The sequence below is a fragment of the Hylobates moloch genome, unplaced genomic scaffold (genome assembly GCF_009828535.3).
Source record: "Hylobates moloch isolate HMO894 unplaced genomic scaffold, HMol_V3 SCAFFOLD_4, whole genome shotgun sequence".
Classification (NCBI taxonomy): Eukaryota; Metazoa; Chordata; class Mammalia; order Primates; family Hylobatidae; genus Hylobates; species Hylobates moloch.
This window is the reverse complement of record NW_026652279.1, coordinates 54,467,004-54,490,333: the sequence shown is the minus strand read 5'-3', so window position 1 is coordinate 54,490,333 and position 23,330 is coordinate 54,467,004. Positions and strand designations below refer to the sequence as shown.

General features: G+C 41.9%; 1 protein-coding gene and 1 pseudogene across 1 annotated transcript in view; both read right to left on the bottom strand.

Moving 5' to 3' along the window:
- The window catches only part of LOC116466985 (uncharacterized), a 262,684-nt gene that overhangs the window by 195,966 nt on the left and 43,388 nt on the right, over positions 1-23,330 (bottom strand). Inside the window, exon 2 of the mRNA XM_058437551.1 lies at positions 22,356-22,449. Within this exon, the coding sequence (XP_058293534.1) occupies positions 22,356-22,449 (94 nt within the window). The remainder of the gene's footprint in view (positions 1-22,355; positions 22,450-23,330) is intronic.
- LOC116467425 (citrate synthase, mitochondrial-like) lies at positions 19,215-20,341 on the bottom strand (annotated as a pseudogene).

Genomic DNA, 23,330 nt, shown 5'->3' with positions numbered 1-23,330 from the left:
ATTGACTGCTGGCTGATTGATCTCTTGTTTTTGGCAATGCCCTTGGGCATAAATTGTTCCACAGTCTGATCTAATTGAATTTGGACCACTTTTCAGGGATAGAGTATTTTGGAGGACAGTTTTTGAGGTTTGTTCCCCTGGAGGGCTCCTCTTAACTGTCTGTTGCCGGCTGTCTGTTAAATTAGCTGGCCTGTGGTTTTGGTTGTTACTCCCATAGATGTACCAACCTCCTCTTAACTGCTTTCCGCCAACATCTCCATTGTTTTTGAGAGTACCCTTAGGCTTGAACTTTACCACACTCGGTTTCAAATAAAATCAGTCTCTGTGGGGAGAGTTTTGGAGCTCTCTGTTCCTATAGATTGCCTCCCCACCTGGGGAAAAAAAATCTGAGCAGACTGGTCTGAGTACTGAGCAGTAGCAGTAGCCTCTGCTCTTCCCAGATTGCTCCTCCTGGCATGGCTCTTCCACTCCAGTAGTGAGCTGTGGCAAAAGTTACCAGGGCCCCAGTACTCTTAGCCTGCCACGTCTGGGTAGAGCCTCCTTCCTATGAGTTGCAGCTGGGTAAATGCAGGGCACCATGACCACAACCACACTCACCAGGGATTTAGCTTCTGCAACTCATAGTTGGAGTATGACAGAGGCTAAAAGCTTGTGCCTCCCTGTGAGATGCTGTATCATTGGCTATGAGTTTAGGAAAGGCATCCATTATATTGACTACCCCCACCTGGAATGGAATTTCAATCAAGTTGCGCTGAAGAGAGAGTCATGGATCAAGTACCACAAAGTCCTGCTATTCTTACCTGACTTTAGTAGATTTTCTTAAATAAGTGTTTCTTCATCTGCTGTGTGCCCTTATAACAAGTTCCAGAGACTTGAAATGGTTGAGGTTTTTAAAAAATAATTGCTACTAGTTATGCTTCTTTTGTTGGAGAGTGGGTCCACAAAACTCTTCATTACTGCCATTCCTGATATTTGTTCATCATAACAAGTGTGGTCATTCGTTTTCAATTGTAAACTTGAACTCACACATGGTAGTTGTTAAAATTAGGAACAATGTTTTACTAATGTTGAGTTTTTATGACATTTTGCAACAGGAAATATTTAAAGAATGGACAAAATGACATTTCAGACTTAATTTTTTTCTCACAACATAAGGGAGAGTGCTAATATTCAATAGAATGTGGTTAGAGAAAAATGTCTCAGAAGATTCTATGTGTTTATAGTCTCATAAAAATGTTTGAAAACCTGTGTTTAAAATCAAAAGCAGCCATCTGTTGGGAGGCAGCTGAAAGTGGGTATTAGTGCAACGTAGGTGCAAAACCAAATTTACCTGTATAAGTCAATCTAACTATAAGGGCCGATTTACTTATGATACCTTGTTTAATATTCTCTAACACCGGTAACGGCCAGTCAGTTAATTAAGATTCTGCATCAGAGTAGAAGGTAGTGGCTAAAATGAGTATATAGCCCATGCCGTTTGTCAGTTTTCTTAGTGCGTTAGAAGCGGTTGCAACTTCAGAAAACTAAAAAATCTTATTTTAACTTTTATTTTAGGTTCGAGGGTACATGTGCAGGTTTGTTATATAAGTACATTCATGTCATGGGGGTTTGTTGTTCATATTATTTCAACACCCAGGTATTAAGCCTAGTTCCCATTAGTTGTTTTTCCTGATTCTCTCCCTCCTCCCACCCTCCACCCTCACGTAGGCCCTAGTATCTGTTATTCGTTTCTTTGTGTCCATGAGCTCTCATCATTTAGCTCCCACTTATAAGTGAAATCACGTGGTGTTTGGTCTTCTGTTCTTGAGTTAGTTTGCTAAGGATAATTGCCTCCAGCTCCATCCATGTTCCCACAAAGGACATGATTTCGTTCCTTTTAATGGCTGCTTAGAAATATATTTGTATACGTACCACATTTTCTTTATCCAGTCTGTCATTGATGGGCATTTAGGTTGATTCCATGTCTTTGCTATCGTAAATAGTGCTGCAATGAACATTCGTGTGCATGTAACTTTATGGTAGAAAGATTTATATTCCTCTGGGTATATACCCAGTAATGGAATTGCTGGGTCGAATGATAGTTCTGCCTTTAGATCTTTGAGGAATCTCCAGGCTGCTTTCCACAATGGTTGAACTAATTTACACTTTCACCAACAGTGTATAAGGGTTCCCTTTTCTTGACAACCTTACCAACATCTGTTATTTTTTGACTTTTAGTAATAGCCATTCTGACTGGTGTGAGATGGTATCCCATTGTGGTTTTGATTTGCATTTCTCTAATAATCACTGATATTGAGCTTTTTTCATATATCTATTGGCCACATGTATGTCTTCTTTGGAAAAATGTCTGTATATGTCCTTTGCCCACTTTATAATGGGGTTGTTTGTTTGTTTGTTTCTTGTAAATTTAAGTTCCTTATAGATGCTGGATATTAGACCTTTATCAGATGCATTGTTTGCAAACATTTTCTCCCATTCTGTAGGTTGTCTGTTTACTCTGTTGAGAGTTTCTTTTGCTGTGCAGAACCTCTTAAGTTTAATTAGATCCCATTTGTCAATTTTTGCTTTTGTTTTGATAGCTTTTGGTGTCTTCATCATGAAATCTTTGCCCGTTCCCTTGTCCAGGATAGTATTGCCTAGGTTGTCTTCCAGGGTTTTACATTTAAGTCTTTAATCCATCTTGAATTGATTTTCGTATATGGTTTAAGAAAGGGGTTCAGTTTCGATCTTCTTCATATGGCTAGCCAGTTATCCCAGCACCATTTATTGAATAGAGAGTCTTTTTCTCATTGCTTATTTTTGTCAGTGTTGTCAAAAATCTGATGGTTGTAGATTTTCATCCTTATTCCTGGGCTCTCTATTCTGTTCCATGGTCTATGTGTCTGTTTTTGTACCAGAACCATGCTATTTTGGTTACTGTAGCCCTGTAATATCGTTTGAAGTTGGGTAATGTGATGCCTCCAGCTTTCTTCTTCCTGTTTAGGATTGCCTTGGCTATTTGGGCTCTTTTTTGGTTCCATATAAATTTTAAAATAGTGTTTTTCTAGTTTCGAAAAGAATGTCATTGGTAGTTTGATAGGAACAGCATTGAATCTATAAATTGCTTTGGGCTGTATGATCATTTTAATGATATTGATTCTTCCTATCCATGAGCATGAGACGTTTTTACATTTGCTTGTGACTTCTCTGATTTCTTTGAGCAGTGTTTTGTAATTCTCCTTGTAGAGATCTTTCACCTCCCTGGTTAGCTGTATTCCTAGATATTTTATTGTTTTTGTGGCTGTTGTGAATGGGATTGCCTTCCTGATTTGGCTCTCAGCTTGGCTGTTGTTGGTGTATAGGAATGCTAATGATTTTTGCACACTGATTTTGCATGCTAAAATTTTGCTGAAGTTGTTTATCAGCTGAAGGAGCTCTGGAGCCAAGACTATGGGGTTTTCTAGATACAGGATCATGTAATCTGCAAACAGGGATAGTAGTTTGACTTCCTCTCTTCCTATTTGGGTGCCTTTATTTCTTTCTCTTGACTGATTCTTTGGCCAGAACTTCCAACACTTTGTTGAATAGGAGAGGTAAGAAAGGGCATCCTTGTCTGTGCTGGTTTTCGAGGAGAATGCTTCCAGCTTTTGTCCATTCAGTATGATGTTGGCTGTGAATTTTTCATGGATGGCTCTTATGATTTTGAGAGATATTCCTTCAGTACCTAGTTTATTGAGAATTTTAACATGGAGGATGTTGAATTATATTAAAAGCCTTTTCTTCATCTATTGAGATAATTATGTAGTTTTTGTCTTTAGTTCTGTTTATGTGAATCACATTTATTGATTTGTATATCTTGAACCAACCCTGCATCCCAGAGATGAAGCTTACTGGATTGTGGCAGATTAGCTTTTAGATGTGCTGCTGGATTTGGTTTGCAAGTATTTTTTTGAGGATTTTTGCACCACTGTTCATCAAGGATATTGGCCTGAAGTTTTCTTTTTTTTGCTGTGTCTCTGACAGGTTTTGGTATCAGGATGATGCCGGCCTCATAGAATGAAATGAGGAGGAGTCCTTCCTCCTCAAGTTTTTGCAATAGTTTCAATAGGAATGGTACCAGATCTTCTTTGTACATCTGGTAGAATTTAGCTGTGAATTCATTTGGTCCTGGGCTTTTTTGGTTGGTAGGCTATTTATACTGATTCAATTCTGTAGCTCACTGTTGGTCTGTTCAGGGAGTCAACTTATTCCTAGTTCAGTTTTGGGAGGGTGTATGTGTCCAGGAATTTATCCATCTCTTCTAGAGGTGTTCATAGCAGTTTCTGATGGTTGTTTTTATTTCTGTGGGGTCAATAGACATATTCCCTTTATCATTTCTAATTGTGTTTATTTGGATCTTTTCTTTTTAATTAGTCTAGCTAGTGGCCTATTTTATTAATTAAAAACTCATGGATTCATTGATCTTTTGAATGGTTTTTCATGTCTCGATTTCCTTTGGTTCAGCTCTGAATTTTGTTATTTCTCATCTTCTGCTAGTTTTGGAGTTGATTTGTTCTGCTTCTCTAATTCTTTTTTTTTTTTTTTTTAGATGGAGTATCGCTCTGTTGCCAGGCTGGAGTGCAGTGGTGCAATCTTGGCTCGCTGCAACCTCCGTGTCCCAGGTTCAAGTAATTCTCCTGCCTCAGCCTCCTGAGTAGCTGAGACTACAGGTGCATGCCACCACACCCAGCTAATTTTTGTATTTTTAGTAGAGATGGGTTTTCACCATGTTGTCCAGGATGGTCTCGATCTCTTGACCTCGTGATCTGCCTGCCTCAGCCTCCCAAAGTGCTGGGTGCTTTTCTAATTCTTTCAGTTGTGAAGTCAGGTTGTTAATTTGAGATCTTTCTAACTTTTTGACATGAGTGTTTAGTGCTGTGAATTTCTCTTTTAACACTACCTTGGCTGTGTTCCAGAGATTCTGGTATGTTTTATCTTTGTTCTCATTCGTTTCCAAGAACTTCTTGATTTCTGCCTTAATTTTATTATTTACTCAAAAGTCATTCAGGAACATGTTTAATTTCCATGTAATCGCATGATTTTGAGTGATTTTTTTAGTTTTGACTTCTGTTTTTATTGTGCTGTGGACTGAGAATGTGTTTGGTATGATTTCACTTCTTTTGCATTTGCTGAGGATTGTTTTATATCCAATTATATGGTTGATTTTAGAGTATGTGCCATGTGGTAATGAGAAGAATGTATATCTGTTTTTGGTGGGGGTGGAGGTGAAGAGTTCTGTAGAGGTCTGTCAGATCCATTTGGTCCAATATTGAGTTTAGGTCCTGAATATCTTTGTTAATTTCCTGCCTTGATGACCTGCCCAGCATTTTCAATGGAGTGTTAAAATCTCCCATTATTGTGTGGGAGTCTGTTTCTTTGTAGGTCTCTAAAAACTAGCTTTATGAATCTGGGTGCTCTTATGTTGGGTGCATATATATTTAAAACAGTTAGGTCTTCTTGTTGAATTGAACTTGTAACCATTGTGTAATGTCCTTCTTCATCTTTTTTGATTTTTGTTGGTTTAACGTCTGTTTTATCTGAAATTAGGATTGCAACCTCTGCTTTTTTTCTGATTTCCAGTTGCTTGGTAGATTTTCCTCCGTCCCTTTATTTTGAGTCTATGCTTGTCATCACATGTGAGATGGGTCTCTTAAAGACAGCACACCATTGGGTCCTGCTTTTATATCCAGCTTTCCACTCTGTGCCTTTTAAGTGGGGCATTTAGCTCACTTATATTCAAGGTTAGTATTTATATGTGTCGATTTGATCCTGTCATTGTGTTGTTAGCTGGTTATTATGCTGGCTTGTTTGTGTGGTTGCTATATAGTGTCACTGGTCTGTGTATTTAAGTGTACTTTTGTATTAGCTGGTAGCAGTCTTTTCTTTCTATATTTAGTGCTCCTTTCAAGATCTCTTATAAGGCAAGCCTAGTGATAATGAACTCTCTCAACATTTGCTTATCTGAAAAGGATCTTATTTCTCTTTTACTTAGGAAGCTGAGTCTGGCTGGATATGAAATTCATGGTTGAATTTTTTTTCTTTAAGAATATTGAATATAGGCCTCTCATCTTTTCTGGCTTGGAGGGTTTCAGCTGAGAGGCCCACTTTTAGCCTGAAGGGGTTCACTTTGTAGGTGACCTGCCCTTTCTCTCTAGCTGCCTTTAACATTCTTTCTTTCATTTCAACCTTGGAAAATCTGATGACTGTGTGTCTTGGGGATGATCTTCTTATGTAGAATCTTGCAGAGGTTCTCTGTATTTCCTGACTTTCACTTCTCTAGCTTCTCTAGCAAGGTTGGGAAAGTTTTCACGGACAATATCCTGAAATATGTTTCCCAAGTTGTTTGCTTTCTCCTTATCCCTTTCAGGGAGGCGAATGATTCATAGATTTGGCCTCTTTACATAATCCCGTACTTCTCAGAGGTTTTGTACATTTCTTTTCATTCTTTTTTCTTTATTTTTGTCTGACTGTCTTATTTCAGAGAGCCAATCTTCAGGTTCTGAGATTCCTCAGCTTGGTTTATTCTGCTGTTAATACTTGTGATTGCATTGTGAAAATCCTGTATTGTGTTATTCAGCTCCATCGGACCCATTAGGTTCCTTTTCATACCAGCTATTTCATCTTTCAGTTCCTGTATAATTTTATTTTGATTCTTAATTTCCTTGGGTTGGGTTTTGTCATTCTCCTGAATCTCAATTATCTTCATTCCTATTCATATTCTGAATTCTATTTCTGTCACTTGAGCCAGCTCAGCCTGGTTAAGAACCCTTGTTGGAGAACTGGTACAGTTCTCCAACTTTGGAGTTTGGAGGACATATGACACTCTGGCTATTTGAGTTACTGGAGTTCTTGTGTTGGTTCTTTCTCATCTCTGGGTGTGAGTGTTCCTTTAACTGCAGTATAGATTGAGCACAGTCAATAAACTTCTTGCTGGATGTTTTCACAGGGCCAAAGCTTTCTGCAGGGTCTTTATTTGCAGCAGACTTCTTGTGTCTGGTTTCACAAGAGGGTATGTTAGCAAGGTATTTTTGGTATTGAAGCTTTGGGGTGTGATTCAGTAGGTGGTGCTTAGGCATATTGGTCACTTGGTAGGCTCTTGCTTGGTCACGTGGCTCCCCTATATTTCCTCATAGTTGCAGCCATGCTCCCTCTCAATGCTCTGAAAGTGTGGGCTCCTCTACCACTTGAATGCTCGCTGTAGACTGAGGCTTGGCACTTTTGGGCTGCCCACCATAGCTCTGGGGCAATCTCAGGGTTTATTTTCCTTCCCCAACTTGGAGGCAGTAGAGGAAGGAACCTTAGTAGCCGTTGTGGTCAAGGGTCTTTTGCTTGTCTCCTGGAGGCTCCACCCCAGAGGGATGCAGTTCAGCAATCACTCAGTGCAATCATTCCAGGATGGAGGGTCTGTGCTGTGGGTCCAAGCTGGGGTTCCCTGTCTGGTGACAAGTAGGGTGGGGGGGTGTGTGGGACCCATGGGAGACGAGCTGGCCTTCTCTCCTTGGGTTGACAGCAGTTTGGTTTTTTGGAGGTGTGGATAAAGCACTTAGGGTCTTTGCTCCTTTGTTAGTCTGAGGGTGGCAAGGGCAGTTCCACTGCAGAGGCAGTGGCAGAGAAGCTTTTGGTTGCCCCTGGGGTCTCCACCTCTAAGAAACTCAGAGCCACCATTATTGGGGGTGTTCAGCCAGTGGGGTAGGGTGGCTGCACTGCTGCTGTGAGCTTGGAATTCTGCTTGTTGGGGAGCAGGGGGTTGAAGGCTTACAGGGAGGCAAGGTTGGTCTCCTTTCCATATGGTGGCTGTGGGGTACTGTAAGTTCACATGTAGTCCTCAGGCTCTTTGTTTCTTCCCCAGACCAAGGGCAGGAGGGATAGAATTGTTACTGTGGCAGTGGCAGAGGGGATGTTGTATGCCTCTGGGAGCCTCTCCCTGGGGAAACTCTGGGCCACTACCAGTGGGTATGCTCAGCTGTGGGTGGAGCAACTGTTCTGCATTCATGAGCCAGGGCCCCTGCCTGGTGAGAGTGAGGGCAGTGGTTCCCAGGGTCTGGACTTCCCTCCATATGGTGGCTGCAGTGTGCTGGAGGTGCGAGCGTAATGACTAGGCCCTTTGTTCCTTCCTAGTCCAAGGGCTGTAAAGGCTGAGCCACTACACCTGTAGTGGTGGAAGGGTTGTGGGTTGACTCTGTGATTTCCTCCTTGAAGAAATGCTATGCTGTCTTTGATTGTGGTGATCAGGCAAAGGTTGGGTGGTTGTGCTGGAGTCCCACGTCAGGCGGCCCTGCCTAATGAGGAGAAGTGAGGACCAGGATCTGCGTGGAGAACAGTCTGGCCACTTTTCTGTAAGGGGATTGCTCTTTGTTGGGGTCCAGACCAGTCCCCGGTCCCCACAGACTATCCCAAGCCTGGATACAGCAAGGGCAAGGGCTGCAAGACAGTGAAGATGGCAACACTCCCTTGTCCCCTGCCACTGTGAGGTCTGTCGAGGCAGTTGCAGAGCTGCTACTGGCTTAATAGCCCCAGCAGGGTGTGGGTAGAGGTCCAGGCCTGGAGGATCTGCACGGTGAGGAGATATGGGAACAGGCCCCCATGTAACAGTCTGGCCAATTTTCCGTAGGGCTGCTACTGGGGGTTTGCTTTAGTCCCTAGTCACCTTGGATTTTCCAGTATCTGAAGGTATCAACAGTGGAGGGTGCAAAACAGCAAAGATGGTGGCCTGCCCCTCCCTCCGAAAGCCCTGTGCCGGGGAGGTATGGACCCGTTGTCCACCCCAAGGCACCTGTAGAAGGTGGCTGGAGACCCTAGTCGGGAGGTCCCACCCAGTCAGGAGGAATGGGATCAGGGACCTGCTCAAAACAGTAGCCTGGCCACGTTTTCACACAGTAGCTGTGCTATACTGAGGATCTAAAAAATCTTATGTTAGAGATTTATACTTTAATATGAGAATAAAGAAGCATTATGAAATGCTTCCCAATCTGTGTTTTCATTTATTAGTATTCTCTGTGATATGCCAAGTGATAGTTTACAAAATGTGGCACCTGTAAATATACTTTAATTACTCATTCGGTTCAATCACTTAGTCAACAAATACTTATTGAGTAAATACTGAGCTGTTCTAAATTCTGGGGATATCAATGTATGAAATAGACAAGGTCTCTGTTCTCTTGGAGCTTATTCTAATTATTGTCTTAAAATAAACAGATAAAAGTAGAAACGGGTTGTACTGGATGGCATAGTGCACTGTTCAGATACCTCTGTCAGGACAAAGGCAGTCACTTGTGAGCTTCTGGGAGTGCTGGCTACTGTTAACTCATAGGTACATCTCTCTTCTGGAATTGCTTTCTGTCAAAGGAACCTACTTCATCCAAGGTTACAAGCTTTCTCCTAGGGTAGCCTATGCCCGACGACTGTTTAATGTGAAGTGTGAAGATGTGTTCCTCTTGCATCAATTTATAGATAATTTTGAAGAGCTGTTTTAGCTCCAGAGAGCCCCAAAAGATTACCTACGATTTCTGTTATAATTTTATCACTGTAGGATTTTTGTCCCTTTCAACTGTTTCCTGTACTTAAAGGTGTTGTTTCTGGGGAAGCTCCCCAATAAACATCATACACACAAATCTCCAACACAGATCTGATTCTGGGAAACTCAACCTAAGCTGGTGGGTACTAGGAAGTAGATTCTAAACAAAACTTTTGAGGTGAATCACCTGTTAAAATGTGAAAAAAGCTAAGGTCAGTGCAAGAATTTAATTATAAGTGTAGTGGAGCCTCAGAGAAGGTTGAACTGTTAACCCCAGCAGCTCTGAAACATTAGTAAAAAGGCTTCATTTAAAAAGTGGGACCCTTGGATTAGGATGGGTACATCTGGGTCAATAGCATTTGAAAACTTGTATACCCAAATATAGCTAAACCCTATGGGCCAGCAAATGTGTCTCACTCCTCCCTGTTAAAGGCTAGCCTGCCCCTCTAGTTTGTATTTGATGCAATGATCTATTCTTGAAGAACAACACATGGCACCCTCAGGGTCTACTCCCACCTACCTCCTAGCTACTGGACCCCTAGTTAGGGTCAAATCTTAGGATAACCTGAAAATGTTCTGGGTCTGCTAAGGAAGGGAAAGGAACTGTACACTGTAAGTGTATAGGGTTACCCAACATGAACCGGCACGAGCCAGGAGAGTATATATAGAACAGGAATGTGATAGCTGGTTTAAGGGATGAAACATAAAAACGAATAAGAGAGTTTTTTTAATACAGGAGTACCTTCCTATAATACAGAATTTAACACCCTCACAAAGACCAAAGGAGATGCTACTAATATCTGCTAGGATAGCTCTTGGAAGCTGGAGGAAATCAACAGCCCACACTATGTGCAGTATAAATGCCAGATCTTTTGGGGATGACAGTGGAGAAAGAAATCAAAAGGCTCAGAGAAGACAGCACGAAAGAGTGAATATAATTCTCAAGGCCTAACAACTCAACAGCTAACTCTGTTCTATGGGAGGACCCAGAGAACACTCCATTTACCAAAGAAATGAGAAACGTGCTGGTGAGAAGGGCATCAGCATCATTGAAAAGCTCAGTTATGGTTCTTCTCCTTGAGTCATGGCTAACAGCAGGAGATGCTATTAGAAAACCCGGCCCTGAGTGTCAATGGAGATGATATAATCATGAAATAATAGGGTCTAGATGGTAGCATTTCAATGACAAGAGCAAGGTGGGAATAGTCGGTGAAATGAATAGCAAAGTTGGAAGGACAGCCAAGAGGGCCTGATTTGCAGGTTTCTATGGAGATGCCATAAAAAACATGGTATTTAAAGGTGCAGGATAAATGAGCAACCAACAAGACATTGCTATATATAATTATTGACATATATATATATATATATATAGTCAAAGATGATCAAGAGTGCATTAGCAGAAAAATGGAGTCAGTCACTCCAACAAAAACTCACAATCCTTTCCCTCGTTTCCAGACCTGAGCTAATTCTTAGACCTGAAGCCTATTGATTGAAAGATAAGTTGGGTCCCTATTAAGTAGGATCACAGCAAATATCTACCATAATGATCCAACCACAACAGTAAAGATTTTAGGGGCCAAATCTGAGGAGCAAGATTCTAAGGAGTAAAGTTTGAGGCACACCAGAACATCCATTTAAAAGCAAAGGACACATTATTGCATCTCACCACTTCCAGCACTAGGAAGGAAGCATAGAGCTTGCTAGGTGTCTCTGGGTTCTGGAGCAGCATTTTCCACAGTTGGAAATACAGCTCTAACCCATCCACCAGGCAAAGAGGAAGGCTACCAGCTTTGCATGGGACTTATAGTGGGAAAGCATCTGCAGCAGGTCCAGACTGCAGTGCAATCAGACTGGCATCTTGGGCCATGTGATCCAGCAAAGTCTAGGTTACTAAAGATATCTGTGCTATGAAAAAATGACATGTGGAGTTTAGGGAAGCCACGGTAGAAGAATCATAACATAGAGCTCCTACAGTTTGCAGCAAGACCATGCCATCTGCAGCAAACAAGTATACACCATTTGAGAAACATGTTGGTGTTTCCTGGTTTACTAGGGTTACTGAACCCTGGTAGTGAAAAGGCTTCCGACCATAGGACATCAAGTGACCGTGGGTGAGACATGACCATCATGAGGTGCATCCTGTCAGATTCGTCACATCATGAGATAAGGTGGCACAGCTGCAGTTCATTGTGGGGTGAGAATAGGATCAGTTATAATCAGTTGTGAGCAGGGCCAGAGGGCATTAAAAAATACACTGTACCAGTGTACTGCCCAGATTTCCACATCATTTACCACTATTGCATTAACAACACTTTCCCGGTTCACACCTGTGCCACCTCATAAGTGCTGGGGATCCCTTATGAGCAACAATAAAGGGGAAAAACAGCGTTGCTTCACTGATGGAGGTGTCGTAAGTGCATGCAAGCTGAAAATGGACTGCTGTTATGCCACAGTCCACTCAAGGGTGAGCCAGGGTGTTTGTTCCCTAGGGTTTCCATAATAAACATCATGAGCCAAGGGGCTTAAAACAACAGAAATTTATTCTCTCACATTTCTGGAAGCTGGAAGTCCTAAGTTAAGATGTTGCAGGGCCACGATCTCTCCAAGGGCTCTAGGGAAGAATGCTTCCTTGCCACTTCTAGCTTCCGGTAGTCATTGGCAATTCTTGGCCTTCCTTGGCTTGTGGCTGCATAACTCCAACCTCTGCCTCTAACACATGGCCTTATTTCCCTTTGTCTGTGTCTCTAAAATTTCTATTTATAAGAAGCTTTGACACTGGAATCAGGGCTACTCTTATCCAGTATGAACTCATATTAATAATTATATCTGCAAAGGCCCTATTTCCAAATAAGATCACATTCTTAGGTACCAAGGGTAAGGATTTCAACATGTTATTGAGGGGACACATTTCAACTCACAGTGCCTTGAAAGACAGAAGTGAGAGAAAATTCCCTCCACTGGGGATAGCTTTAAACAGTGCACTTGGTCATCTACATAGTGTATAGAAGGAGAAGTGGCTTAAGCCAGGAATACACAGAAACTCATATGCAAGGTGAATGATTTGGCTAGTCAGACAGGGTTCTGGAAGATCAGAGACAAAAACATATGGGGAAAAGACATGTGAATGGAGCATGGTAGTGGCTCAACGAGGGTTACAAAGACTCAGCCCCTTCGTCTCATTTTAGCAACAATTTTAAATGGCCAACCTCATTGCAAATTACAGATATAAAAAAGGATTTGGAGAGAAGAGGACTGATTTGGGATGTTATAGGAGTTCTAGGAGTTCAGCATATAGGACTCGCTAGCACCCAGCACCTGAATGAGCGCTAGGCATGGTATTTGTACTCGATAAATATAAAGGTTGAATAAATGACTGCTAAGTTTTGGCTCCTGCTACTGACTACATTGTGGTGCCATTTACTGAACTGGGGAAGATGGAGGGAGAAATTGCTTTGGTGAGGTGACAGAGCAATCAAGACAGTTTTTCCCATGCTGAAGCTTTCTTTCTGCAGGCTTTCTCTTGTGCCTCAAGAGCTGCTGGCCACAAGCATGAACAAACTAAAATATTGGGGATACACCCCTCAACCCATGGAAGGGGTATGTAATAGCTGGTGGATGAATGCCTCCGCCTCTCCCTCCCTACTGGTGGAATAATTCGGAGGCATGGTTCAACTTTCTTAGAGAATCCCCAGTGAGAATGAGCTCCATTTGAACACAGTGGTGGCCAGCTTAACAAAGCCTTTACTGGCTTTCTTCATTACCCCACCTCTTTTTCACTCACTTCCTCACTTTTGTTTCCTGAAATACCCTTCCAAATAAATGCTCGCCTTGGGCTTTTAGAGGATACACAAACTAAGGCAAACAATAATGATGAGAAGGTCAGGCCTTGGGTCTACAGATCATCTTTGTCTAAAGTTCTCTCCCTTGTCTCTCCATCCAAGTTCTTAACATTCTTTAAAACTCGGTTCAAATCTCACTCTTCATGTGAAGAGGTTAGAGTGAATCTCACTCTAATCTCAAGTGGCCACTTAGTGCTAAGTAGCAATTCTAATTTCTCTAATCCATTTTTTTGCCTGCTCCTTGACAACTATTTCATAACTTTACCTCTTTCTCAAAACTTCAGAACTCTATTCAGCCACCAGTTTGGATTGTTATGACTATTTGTTTGTGACTAGAGTCCATTTTGGCTGGAACCAGTTTGAACTGCAACACCATGTTCCTTATCCTCAATTTCTGTTGTTGAATTTACTTCCTCTGTAAGTGAGAATTAAGTAGAAATGAGAATTAATCCGAATAGAATTCCTATACCCTCCCAACATAACATCTGCCCGCTTCCTACATCTGGACCCAAAACCCTGCTCTCTCCCCACAATCCCATTAATATAAATGAACTGTCTCTGCTTCTATGCAAAGCCATCTACTTCCATCCTTTCTCCATTATTCAGGACATCACTCTAGCAGTTGTCCCTTTTGTTTCTCCATCATCAAATTTTCCTTCTATACTACATAATTCCATCTAAATAATAACATTTTTATTTCTCACAATTCAAAAACAAAACAAAAAACGATCACATGACCCAATTTTTCCCTCCAGACACCACTCATTCCTCTGTTTCCCTTTTTTCAAAACTCTTTGAGAGTTGTATGTGTTTTTTATCTTTCATTACCTCTCCCTTCATTCTAAATTGTTTGCACTTTAGAGAAGTTTTTATTTTCACTGTTAAACCAAAGCAGTTCCTACCAAGAACACACACAACTTTTATGAAACTAAATTCAATGGTTGATCCTCAGTCCTCAACTGCTGGGTCACATGACATGATTAACACTTTCTTCTGGACACATTTTTCTCACGTGGCCTCTGGATCATCTCTCCTCATTCACAGTTCTAGCTCTCTTTTGTTTGTTCCTCCCAATATCTCTGATCTCTAAGTAGAGTGTCTTATACCCTAACTTTGTTCTTCTCCTTTATATATCTGTTCCCTATCTTCTCTTTTCTTCTTTCCCCATTTTTTTCCTATCTGTCCCTTCTTATCTGTTTTTGTGATCTTAAATGCTTTCTTTATGGAGATGAGACTCCCAAATTTGGATCTACAATCTGGATCTCCTTCCTCAATTCCAGAATCATACATCCAACTGCTTAAATGTCATCCTCCCACTTGCTTTCAAATGACTTCACATTTATTAAAGTCCAACTATGAACTTCTGATTTACACTAAAGACCTGCTCCTTCTCTTTTCTGTCTCAATAAATTTCAGCCAATCCATTAGCAAATGCCATCAGCTCTACCTTCAAAAAATATATAAAAACAACAACAGTGTGTGCCTCCTCCTCACCACTTCCACTGCTATGTCTATACTTTCACCCACCACTGGATGTTTGCATTGACTTTTTATAGGTCTCCCTGCCTCTGCCCTTCACTCCTGGCAGCCTATACTCAATGCATCCAGGGCCAGCATCATGGGCATGTGACCCATGCAGTCACAAAGGGTCCCTGACTCACAAGGACCCAGTGCTCGGTTTAATGCTCTGCTGTTGCCATCTGGAAATTCTTGATAATTTTTGAAAAAATAGCCTCATACTTTCATTTCTCACCAGGTCCTTCAAACTGTAGCCAGTCCTGAATGCACCCAACTAGGCCTTTTAAATCATAAACTAGATCATATCATGTCTCTGTTCAAGACACTACAAAGGCTTCCTACCTCATTCAGAATGAAAGGCAAAAGCCCTACAATGACCTCCAGGGACACATGTGACACCCCTCCCCACCCCTCACCTCTCTGATCTCATCTTCTATCATTCTGCCTTTTGCACATTCCTTGATGTTTCTCAAACACACTAAGAACACTTTCAACCTTAGGGCCCTTGCATAGCTTTTTCTTCTGACTGCTGCACTCTTACTTGAACATTGCATGACTTGCTCTTGTGTTTTCTTCAAGCCAAATTATAAGTGAGGCCTTCTCAGATTATTCTAAATAAAATAGAAATCAATATCAACCCCTTGACACTCTGGTGCTTTCTACCCACTTTATCCTGCTTTATTATTTATTTATTTATTTATGACAGGGTCTCACTGTCACCCAGTCTGGAGTACAGTGGTGTGATCACAGCTCACTGCAGTCTCAAACTCCTGGGCTCAAGCAATCCTCCCACCTCAGCTTCCCAAGTAGCTGGGACTATAGGCATGTACCACCACACCTGGCTATGTTTGTTGTTGTTGTTGAGGCAAGGTCTCACTATGTTGCCCAGGCTGGTCTCAAACTCCTGAGCTCAGGCAATCCTCCCACCTCAGCCTCAGAAAGTGCTGGGATCACAGGCGTGAATCACTCACTCACATGCCCAGCTCACCTGCTTTATTTTTTACCTTATACCTATCACAAGCTGACATTCATTCTTACTTAATTACTTATATATGGCCTGTATGCGTCTCCAAATCTAAAATGTAAGCTTCCCAACCTCAGGGATATTGCACTGTTGTTTGTGATATTTCTCTCACCCGAGGCACTGCATACCACATAGTATTTGTGGAATGAATGAATGAATGAATGCACATATCATATTGAGAGGCAGGCAGCATTGCTTCCATGCCCATGTTGTGTATACACTTCAGGTAAGCTAATGGCAGTGAAGCTGATGTCACTTCTCAAGTATCTTGAAAGTATCAGAGAGAAAGTGTTTCAAAAGAGCAAAGAAGTGACTCTAGTCCAAATGAAGTCACAGCCATTCATGTGACAATTGCCTTCTATTTCTTTGAGAGCCGCTGTACTGCTGCCTCATGGAAATCGTTAACTTTTCTACTGTTACTTAATGTTTTTACACATTGAAATATGATTTCCCCAACCCTAAGTTACTCCCTGTAGATAGCAAATTCTCCCTTATGACCCAGAAGAGCACACTACCTCAGAGAGAGAAGACTCACTCTGTCAATGTGGGATGATTAGTTGGTTGTCAACACCACAAGACTCTCCTCATCTGATAGATGTAGACGTACCACAGTTTCAAACTTTCAGAGGAAGAGCCAGAAATGTTCATCAAGAATACATTTGTGCTGTTTAGTTAAAACTCTCTGCAATGGATGCATCGCTGGTGCTCTGCTCAGTTCCTCTTTACCTGCTTCTGCACTCATGCTGTGATGGGAACTGTGAGTACTGATGGATGCCCCCTTCTCCTGAGAATTGCTCTCGGCCAATGCTAGCACAGGAAGCTCTACCTCTTTCCCTTCCCACCAAACCCTGGGCCAAGGACTAATCGGCCCAGGGGTTAAAGGGCAACCCCATGCCTTGGGATAGTATTAACCGTGTGGTGTAATTTGTGCTCCAGAGCTTCCTCATGGGTGAGACAGAAGCACATGTCCTGTTGTGTCCACAACTACACTCAGCCTTTTTTGCTCATTCAATCCTCATTTTGGGCTATGTCTTCAGAAACTAAACCGAAGGCACTATCCGAAGATTACTTGTGTATTTCTTACAGAAGGCCCCACTCCACCCCCACACACATACATTCCTTAAATAGGTTCCTATGACCTACCAGTTGAAGCCCAGGCTTCTTATCTGGACATTAGGTCTTCGCATGGTCAGTCGGGTCTCTGTCTTTCAAGATTTATTTTTCACTATCATATACCATATTAACCTACTCAGGGCTGCCTATTGTACATTCTCTCCCAGCCCTGCACATTCCTTGGAAAGGCCTCCCCTGCCTCGCCTGAATGATGAACACCCTATTCCTTATTCAAGACTCTAACATCACTTCCCCTGTAAAGGCTCCTTAGATTCCTCTAGGCTCAGTAGGTGCCACTCCTCAGTCCCCTACAGCATATGGTGTCAATGACAACAGTGATATGCTTGTCTGATTCCTCCACTTAACTATGAATTTTTTGTTGCTGTTAATAAAAATGTTTATTTTGCATTTTATACAGAACAGCCTGAAGTCTGCATCATGACTTGATGGTTACCCAGGGGTTCACACGTGTCCAACTGAACGCCGTGGTTCTGGGATTGGGGATCCACACAAACACAGGCAGGAGTTTGGAGGGAAGAAGAGGGCACAGCAGGAGTGTATCTCATGCCCACCTCAAAGGCAACAGAGCATTCCAAGTTGCTGAAAACCTGTGCAAATGGGGCCTTTAAAACAAACATTGTACTGTGAGCTCTCGGGGAAGGGGAAGGAAAAGAATGTTGATAAATAAGGGGGCATTTTCTTGAGGCAGCAGATGAGGAGGGAGGCTAACTATTTTTAATGCTCTCAGCCCCAGGACATGATAATCAGAGGAGATCATGTCCAATCTTGAATCAATTCCCTGTTCAAAAAAAGGTGCTAATACCCCAGGGACCAGACTCTGAAAATACCATGAAAATACTCTGAAAATGCCATGCTGGTCATTCCTGAGTCTCTGTTCTATGCCCTACAACATATTAGAAGGGCGAGGGAAGGTCAGAGGGTAGTGGCTTGTGTTCTGTGGAAGTAAAAAACCTCAGTTCATATTAAGCACTGATAAAACCCAATGACTGGGACCACAGATCTGTTGAGAGGTCGTTAGTAGGGACCAAGAGTGGGAGGTCCGGAACATCCTCAGCTTGAGATGCAGCAGGTGTGGAAAGTCTGGGAGGAGGTAAATATTAAAGTAATGGGAAACAGAACACTTCCAAGCCTTAATTTTAATTGGATAGTTTTAAAAATTGAAGTAGAATCTAACATTGGGTGCCAGTCACCACAAATGCCATGCCTTTATGGTCACTTGGTATCATAAAAAATTTGCCAAAGCATGCGTGTCTGGCTAACGAAAAGGTCTTGCTAGGAGGTGTTTGTGTGCATGAGAGAGTGCCAAGGGCCTTGGACCACTGACTATCCAACGTGATTCCTATGGTAACAGAAGGGGCAGAGTCTTGGTTAGCTGGCTTGCTGAGGTTTGGCAGAGAAGAAGCAAAAGCTCCAAAGTGACTGCAGATTCTCTGCAACTGGCTTTGACCCAGAGAAAGAGGAGCCAGATTCTCACTCTAGAGATAGAGAGGGACCAAACCTAAACCATAGCACATGCATTAGTTCTGGTCATCCTAAAGTCTATGGGCAACTAATACCAGGCAAGGGAAGGGAACTGGTTAGGGAAGAACGGCTCATTTTTCATTTTTTAAAGTCTTAATTAATATTTTAACCTCAAACAGATTATCAGTGCCTCAGATACTATTTAATCTTAAGTCTTTAAAAGGCCCCCTGAAACAAAAATATACTTTTTTTTTAAGGCTTCCTTACTTTCTGACAGTCAGTTTCCCCCAGTCTCCAGTTTTACCCTGACTTAGAGTCCACAGACTTCATCAGACCACCTGTGCTCATGGACTTGGGTCTTTCTAGAGGGAAGCCTCAGGCTCGGCTCCAGATGAGCTGTGCCAGTACACCCAATGCCTGTGATGCCCCAAACAGGACCGCGTAGCAATGTATCTCCGTTATGCTATAGTACTGGAGAGCACCCCACCGTTTGCATCTACATTGGGCCCAGGATTCTCGGCCTTACCCTACTGTCAGAGGATATTGGGCACAATCTTGTATAGCTGAGCAACCAACTTAAACAAAGGATCATTATGCGATGTTTCAGAGCAAACTCTTGCTGACAGGTACATTGTGGCTCAGTCTTCCTTAGTACTGCACAGCTATAACCTGGAACAACCCATCTCGAGTTGAATGTAGTCTCGTAACTTCTCATCTGACACATCTTTGCCAACTTCCTTCTGTAGTTGTGTTAGCCAGACAAGCACTTCCTGATTTGCCAGTCCATGTAGAGGACCTGCCAGCCCGTTCATGGCTGCTGCAAAGGACAGGGAAGGGTCTGAAAGAGCACTGCCCACCAAATGGCTGGTATGAGCACTTATATTGCTGTGCTCATGGTCACTGTGGATGGTGAGCTACAGGTGCATGAGCTCAGTGAACTGAGCATCAGTATAGCCTAACATGTTGGTGAAACTGTGGGACTGGTCCAGCTCAGAGTCAGTGACCCCAATACCATTGCCCTCTCCACAGATATTTCGGTAGACCTTTTCTGCAATACAAGGTAGCTTTGTGATTAGATACGCATGGTCTTCATAAATCAACTCCCAGTACTTGGTTTGACTGGCACCCTCTGGATATGCTCAGGCAAAGTTGTTTAGGGCTGCCATGGCTGCACTGAGCTCAGATATGGGTGTGGATTGGTGGGAAAGTTGTCCAGCATGGTGACCACATGGGAAGGTAGAGCTGCCCTCTTTGCCCACTCTCTTGAGAGCCAGGACACCTATTCCTCTCTTGGGATCTGTCCAGTTACCAGCAGCCAAAATAAGCCCCTGGGTAGGGGTTCTTCCCCACCCTTAGCCTTGGGTAGCAGTTTTTGGTATTCAGGGATACCGAAGCCTCGGAAACAGATACCCTCATCAGGATCAAGAACTAATGTTTTATACATCAATCCCTTAATGCCTCTCATGCCGCCATACATTATGTCTGCAGTGATTTGGCCCGCCACTTTCTTGCCATGTTGCTGCCTGAAGGTCTTAATTCTGGCCTGCTCCTTAACTATCGGGTCAGCCAATATGTCTTTCAAACTCTTGGAGGAAGCACTGGCATGCCAGGCAGCAAGAACAAGACAAGATGCACTGTTGCTTCCCAAGAGCCTGGCAGCCACCTGGATAAAACCGTGGTGAGTGAACTCTGCGATCTGGTGGAGAGGGAAGAAGGGGAGAGAGCTGCGGCAGAAACAGGAACCACCACCGCGGCACCAGAGGCCGCAATGGGGTGGACAAGGTTGAAAGGAGGCAGCTGAGGGAACGCGTAGATGAACCCGCAGCAGGTGCCCAGCCAGGGGTTCTCAGCAAGGCCCTGCCCACTGCCAACTATGAACTTATTAAGAGTGACTTTCCAGTAGTTCTTAGCAGTGTGTGGAGTAGAAGATGGAACAACATATACCTTCAGAATGCAAAGAGCCAATGCATTTTTGGATTACAAATAAATCAATTTAAGACCTATTGCTTCTGACAATGATTTGCAAATTGAGAAAATTCTGGAAAAATAGACATCCAACAAGTTAATAGTGATTATACCTAATGACAGGGTTACTGGTGGGGATTTGTTTATTTGTATGTTCTTATTTGTTTCTTGTTTCTTATGTCAGCAAATTTTAAATAGAATATGCAAAATGATGATCCCAATAATAAAAAATATTGTGTTTATTCATAAGAGTTAAATAATGTTTATAGAAAGGAAAAGATGAGAATGTTTTTGGACAGATTAGGATTTAAACAAAAATATTAAACACAGAATACAAAATATGTTTTTTCTCCTGTTGTCTAGCTTTTGTACAGTGAACACATGTTGCTTTTATAATAAGAAATATACATTTTAAGTTTCAAAATTACTCAGAAAGATTTTGTAAACAATCTAAAAGAAAATAAATGTGTTTGGAAAATCCATTTCCTAGTTTACAGTAGTGTTGAATAGCCCAGCCAAACAACACATGACCTGAATCAAACACAAGTTTACTAGACTCACTCACTATTCCAGAAGGGTGACAACATTCTTTTGTGTTACTACATGTCATCAGTGCCTGTAAGAGACAAAGATCTTTGAATGGTGTTAAGGATTTTCATTGGTTTTCTTGTATTCTTAACATTTTATGGTCAAGGTCCTTTGATGTGGGTTCATTCCATAATATTTGTGATGAATGAAGATACATGAACACGGAAGGAAAAACAGGAATGAATTGAGAAAAATCACATCATTCCAGGTAGTCTGTCTCTCCGAAAAAAATCATCAAACTAAACCACATGATATGAAAATTCATTCCTGAATCCTCAGAACAAATAAACTTCTGGTTCTTTTTTCTTGGAGAGGAAAATAAGGAACGTGATGACAATATTTAAGATGAGATATCATTTTAGCTTTACATATTCTATGTTGAGAAGTCTTTTCTTTAAATATTAATTTGTCCAAACAGCTTTCACCTTTTCCTCTCTATATAATATTATTTAGGACAGGCGTGGTGGCTCATGCCTGTAATCCCAGCACTTTGGGAGGGCGAGGCAGGTGGATCACTTCAGGTCAGGAGTTCGAGACCAGCCTGGCCAATATGGCGAAACCCCGTCTCTACTAAAAACATTTTTAAAAATTAGCTGGGCATGGTGGCACATGCCTGCAATCCCAGCTACTTGGGAGGCTGAGGCACGAAAATTGCTTGAACCCAGGGGGCGGAGGTTGCAGTAAGCCAAGATTGTGCCACAGCACTCCAGCCTGGGGGACAGAGCAAGACTCTGTCTCAAAAATAAATAAATAAATACATACATACATATTATTTAATTATCAGTTCACTATTTAAGGGATACAGTACTGTGTTTTCATTTTTGGGATCATAATTTTATATATTGTTATTCAAGTTCACTAATAATTTAGAGATTTTCTGCATGTTTTCAGGGATAATATAATAGGAAGGGTGAGCTACATGTTTTGATTCCATAATTTTAAAAAATTTGTTTGGTAAGGCGTAGTCAAATGAACTGTAATGACACCTTATTTCCGCAGTGCCTTTCATCTGAAGATCTCAAAACATCCAACATTTTGAACACATTATTAAACCATTCTGACTGTGACAAAAGTACTATATTTTAGAAATATTTAAATTTTTCCATTCTGTATCCTCCTTAGATTTGTTGATGCCTTTGGAATTTTCAAAGAAAATGTTCATATTTAATAGAGAGGCAATTTGGAAAATATTTTACAATGTAACTTAGTTTCTACAGTAGCACACAAAGTATATGGGGGGATATTCTTAGCTCAACCAGTATAACAACAACAACAGAAAAAGAATTAAAGCTACCTGTAATCCCAGCACTTTGGGAGGCCAAGGCAGGAGGATTGCTTGAGGCCAGGAGTTTGAGACCACCCTGGGACAACACAGCAAGATCTCGTCTCTACAAAATAAAAGAAAATAAAATAAAAATTAACTGGGTGTGGTGGAACATGCCTGTAGTCCTAGCTACTCAAGAGGCTGAGGTGGGAGGACTGTTTGAGTCCAGGAGTCTGAGGTTACAGTGAACTGTGATCATCAGGTCATTGGATTTCAGCCTGGGTGGCAGAGAGAGACCCTGACTCTAAAATAAAAATAAAAGTACCTGTAGTATTTTGAATATCTATTATGCACCAGGCCCTATGCCAGGCATGCTACATTTGATATCATAAAACCTTGACTGGGCGCGGTGGCTCACACCTATAATCCCAGTACTTTGGGAGGCTGAGGTGGGTGGATCACGAGGTCAGGAGATCGAGACCATCCTGGCTAACACGGTGAAACCCCATCTAAACTAAAAATACAAAAAATTAGCCGGGCATGGTGGCGGGTGCCTGTAGTCCCAGCTACTCGGGAGGCTGAGGCGTGAACCTGGGAGAAGGAGCTTGCAGTGAGTCGAGATCGCGCCAGTACTCTCCAGCCTGGGCGACAGAGCAAGACTCAGTCGAAAAAAAAAAAAACTCACAGAATCCTTCTAGACAGATATAATTATTTTCATACACTTAAACTACTTAAGAGCTCTAAACTGAAAAACCTGGATTGGAATCCAGCTTTCTCTAGTTACATTTTCTTTTAACACCCTGATTGCTCCACAGTTAGATGAATGTGGAGGAGAGAGTGGAAGAGGGTTTTATTCAAATTTTTCTTTGCCTCTTTCATTTATTAATCATTCCAACTACTGGTAATTTTTTAAAAAGTTAGATTCAGAAGCAAGAATCAAGAATACTGATAGATTCTTCATGACAGTTTGTCTTTATTTATTTATTTTTTTTATTGAGACAAGGC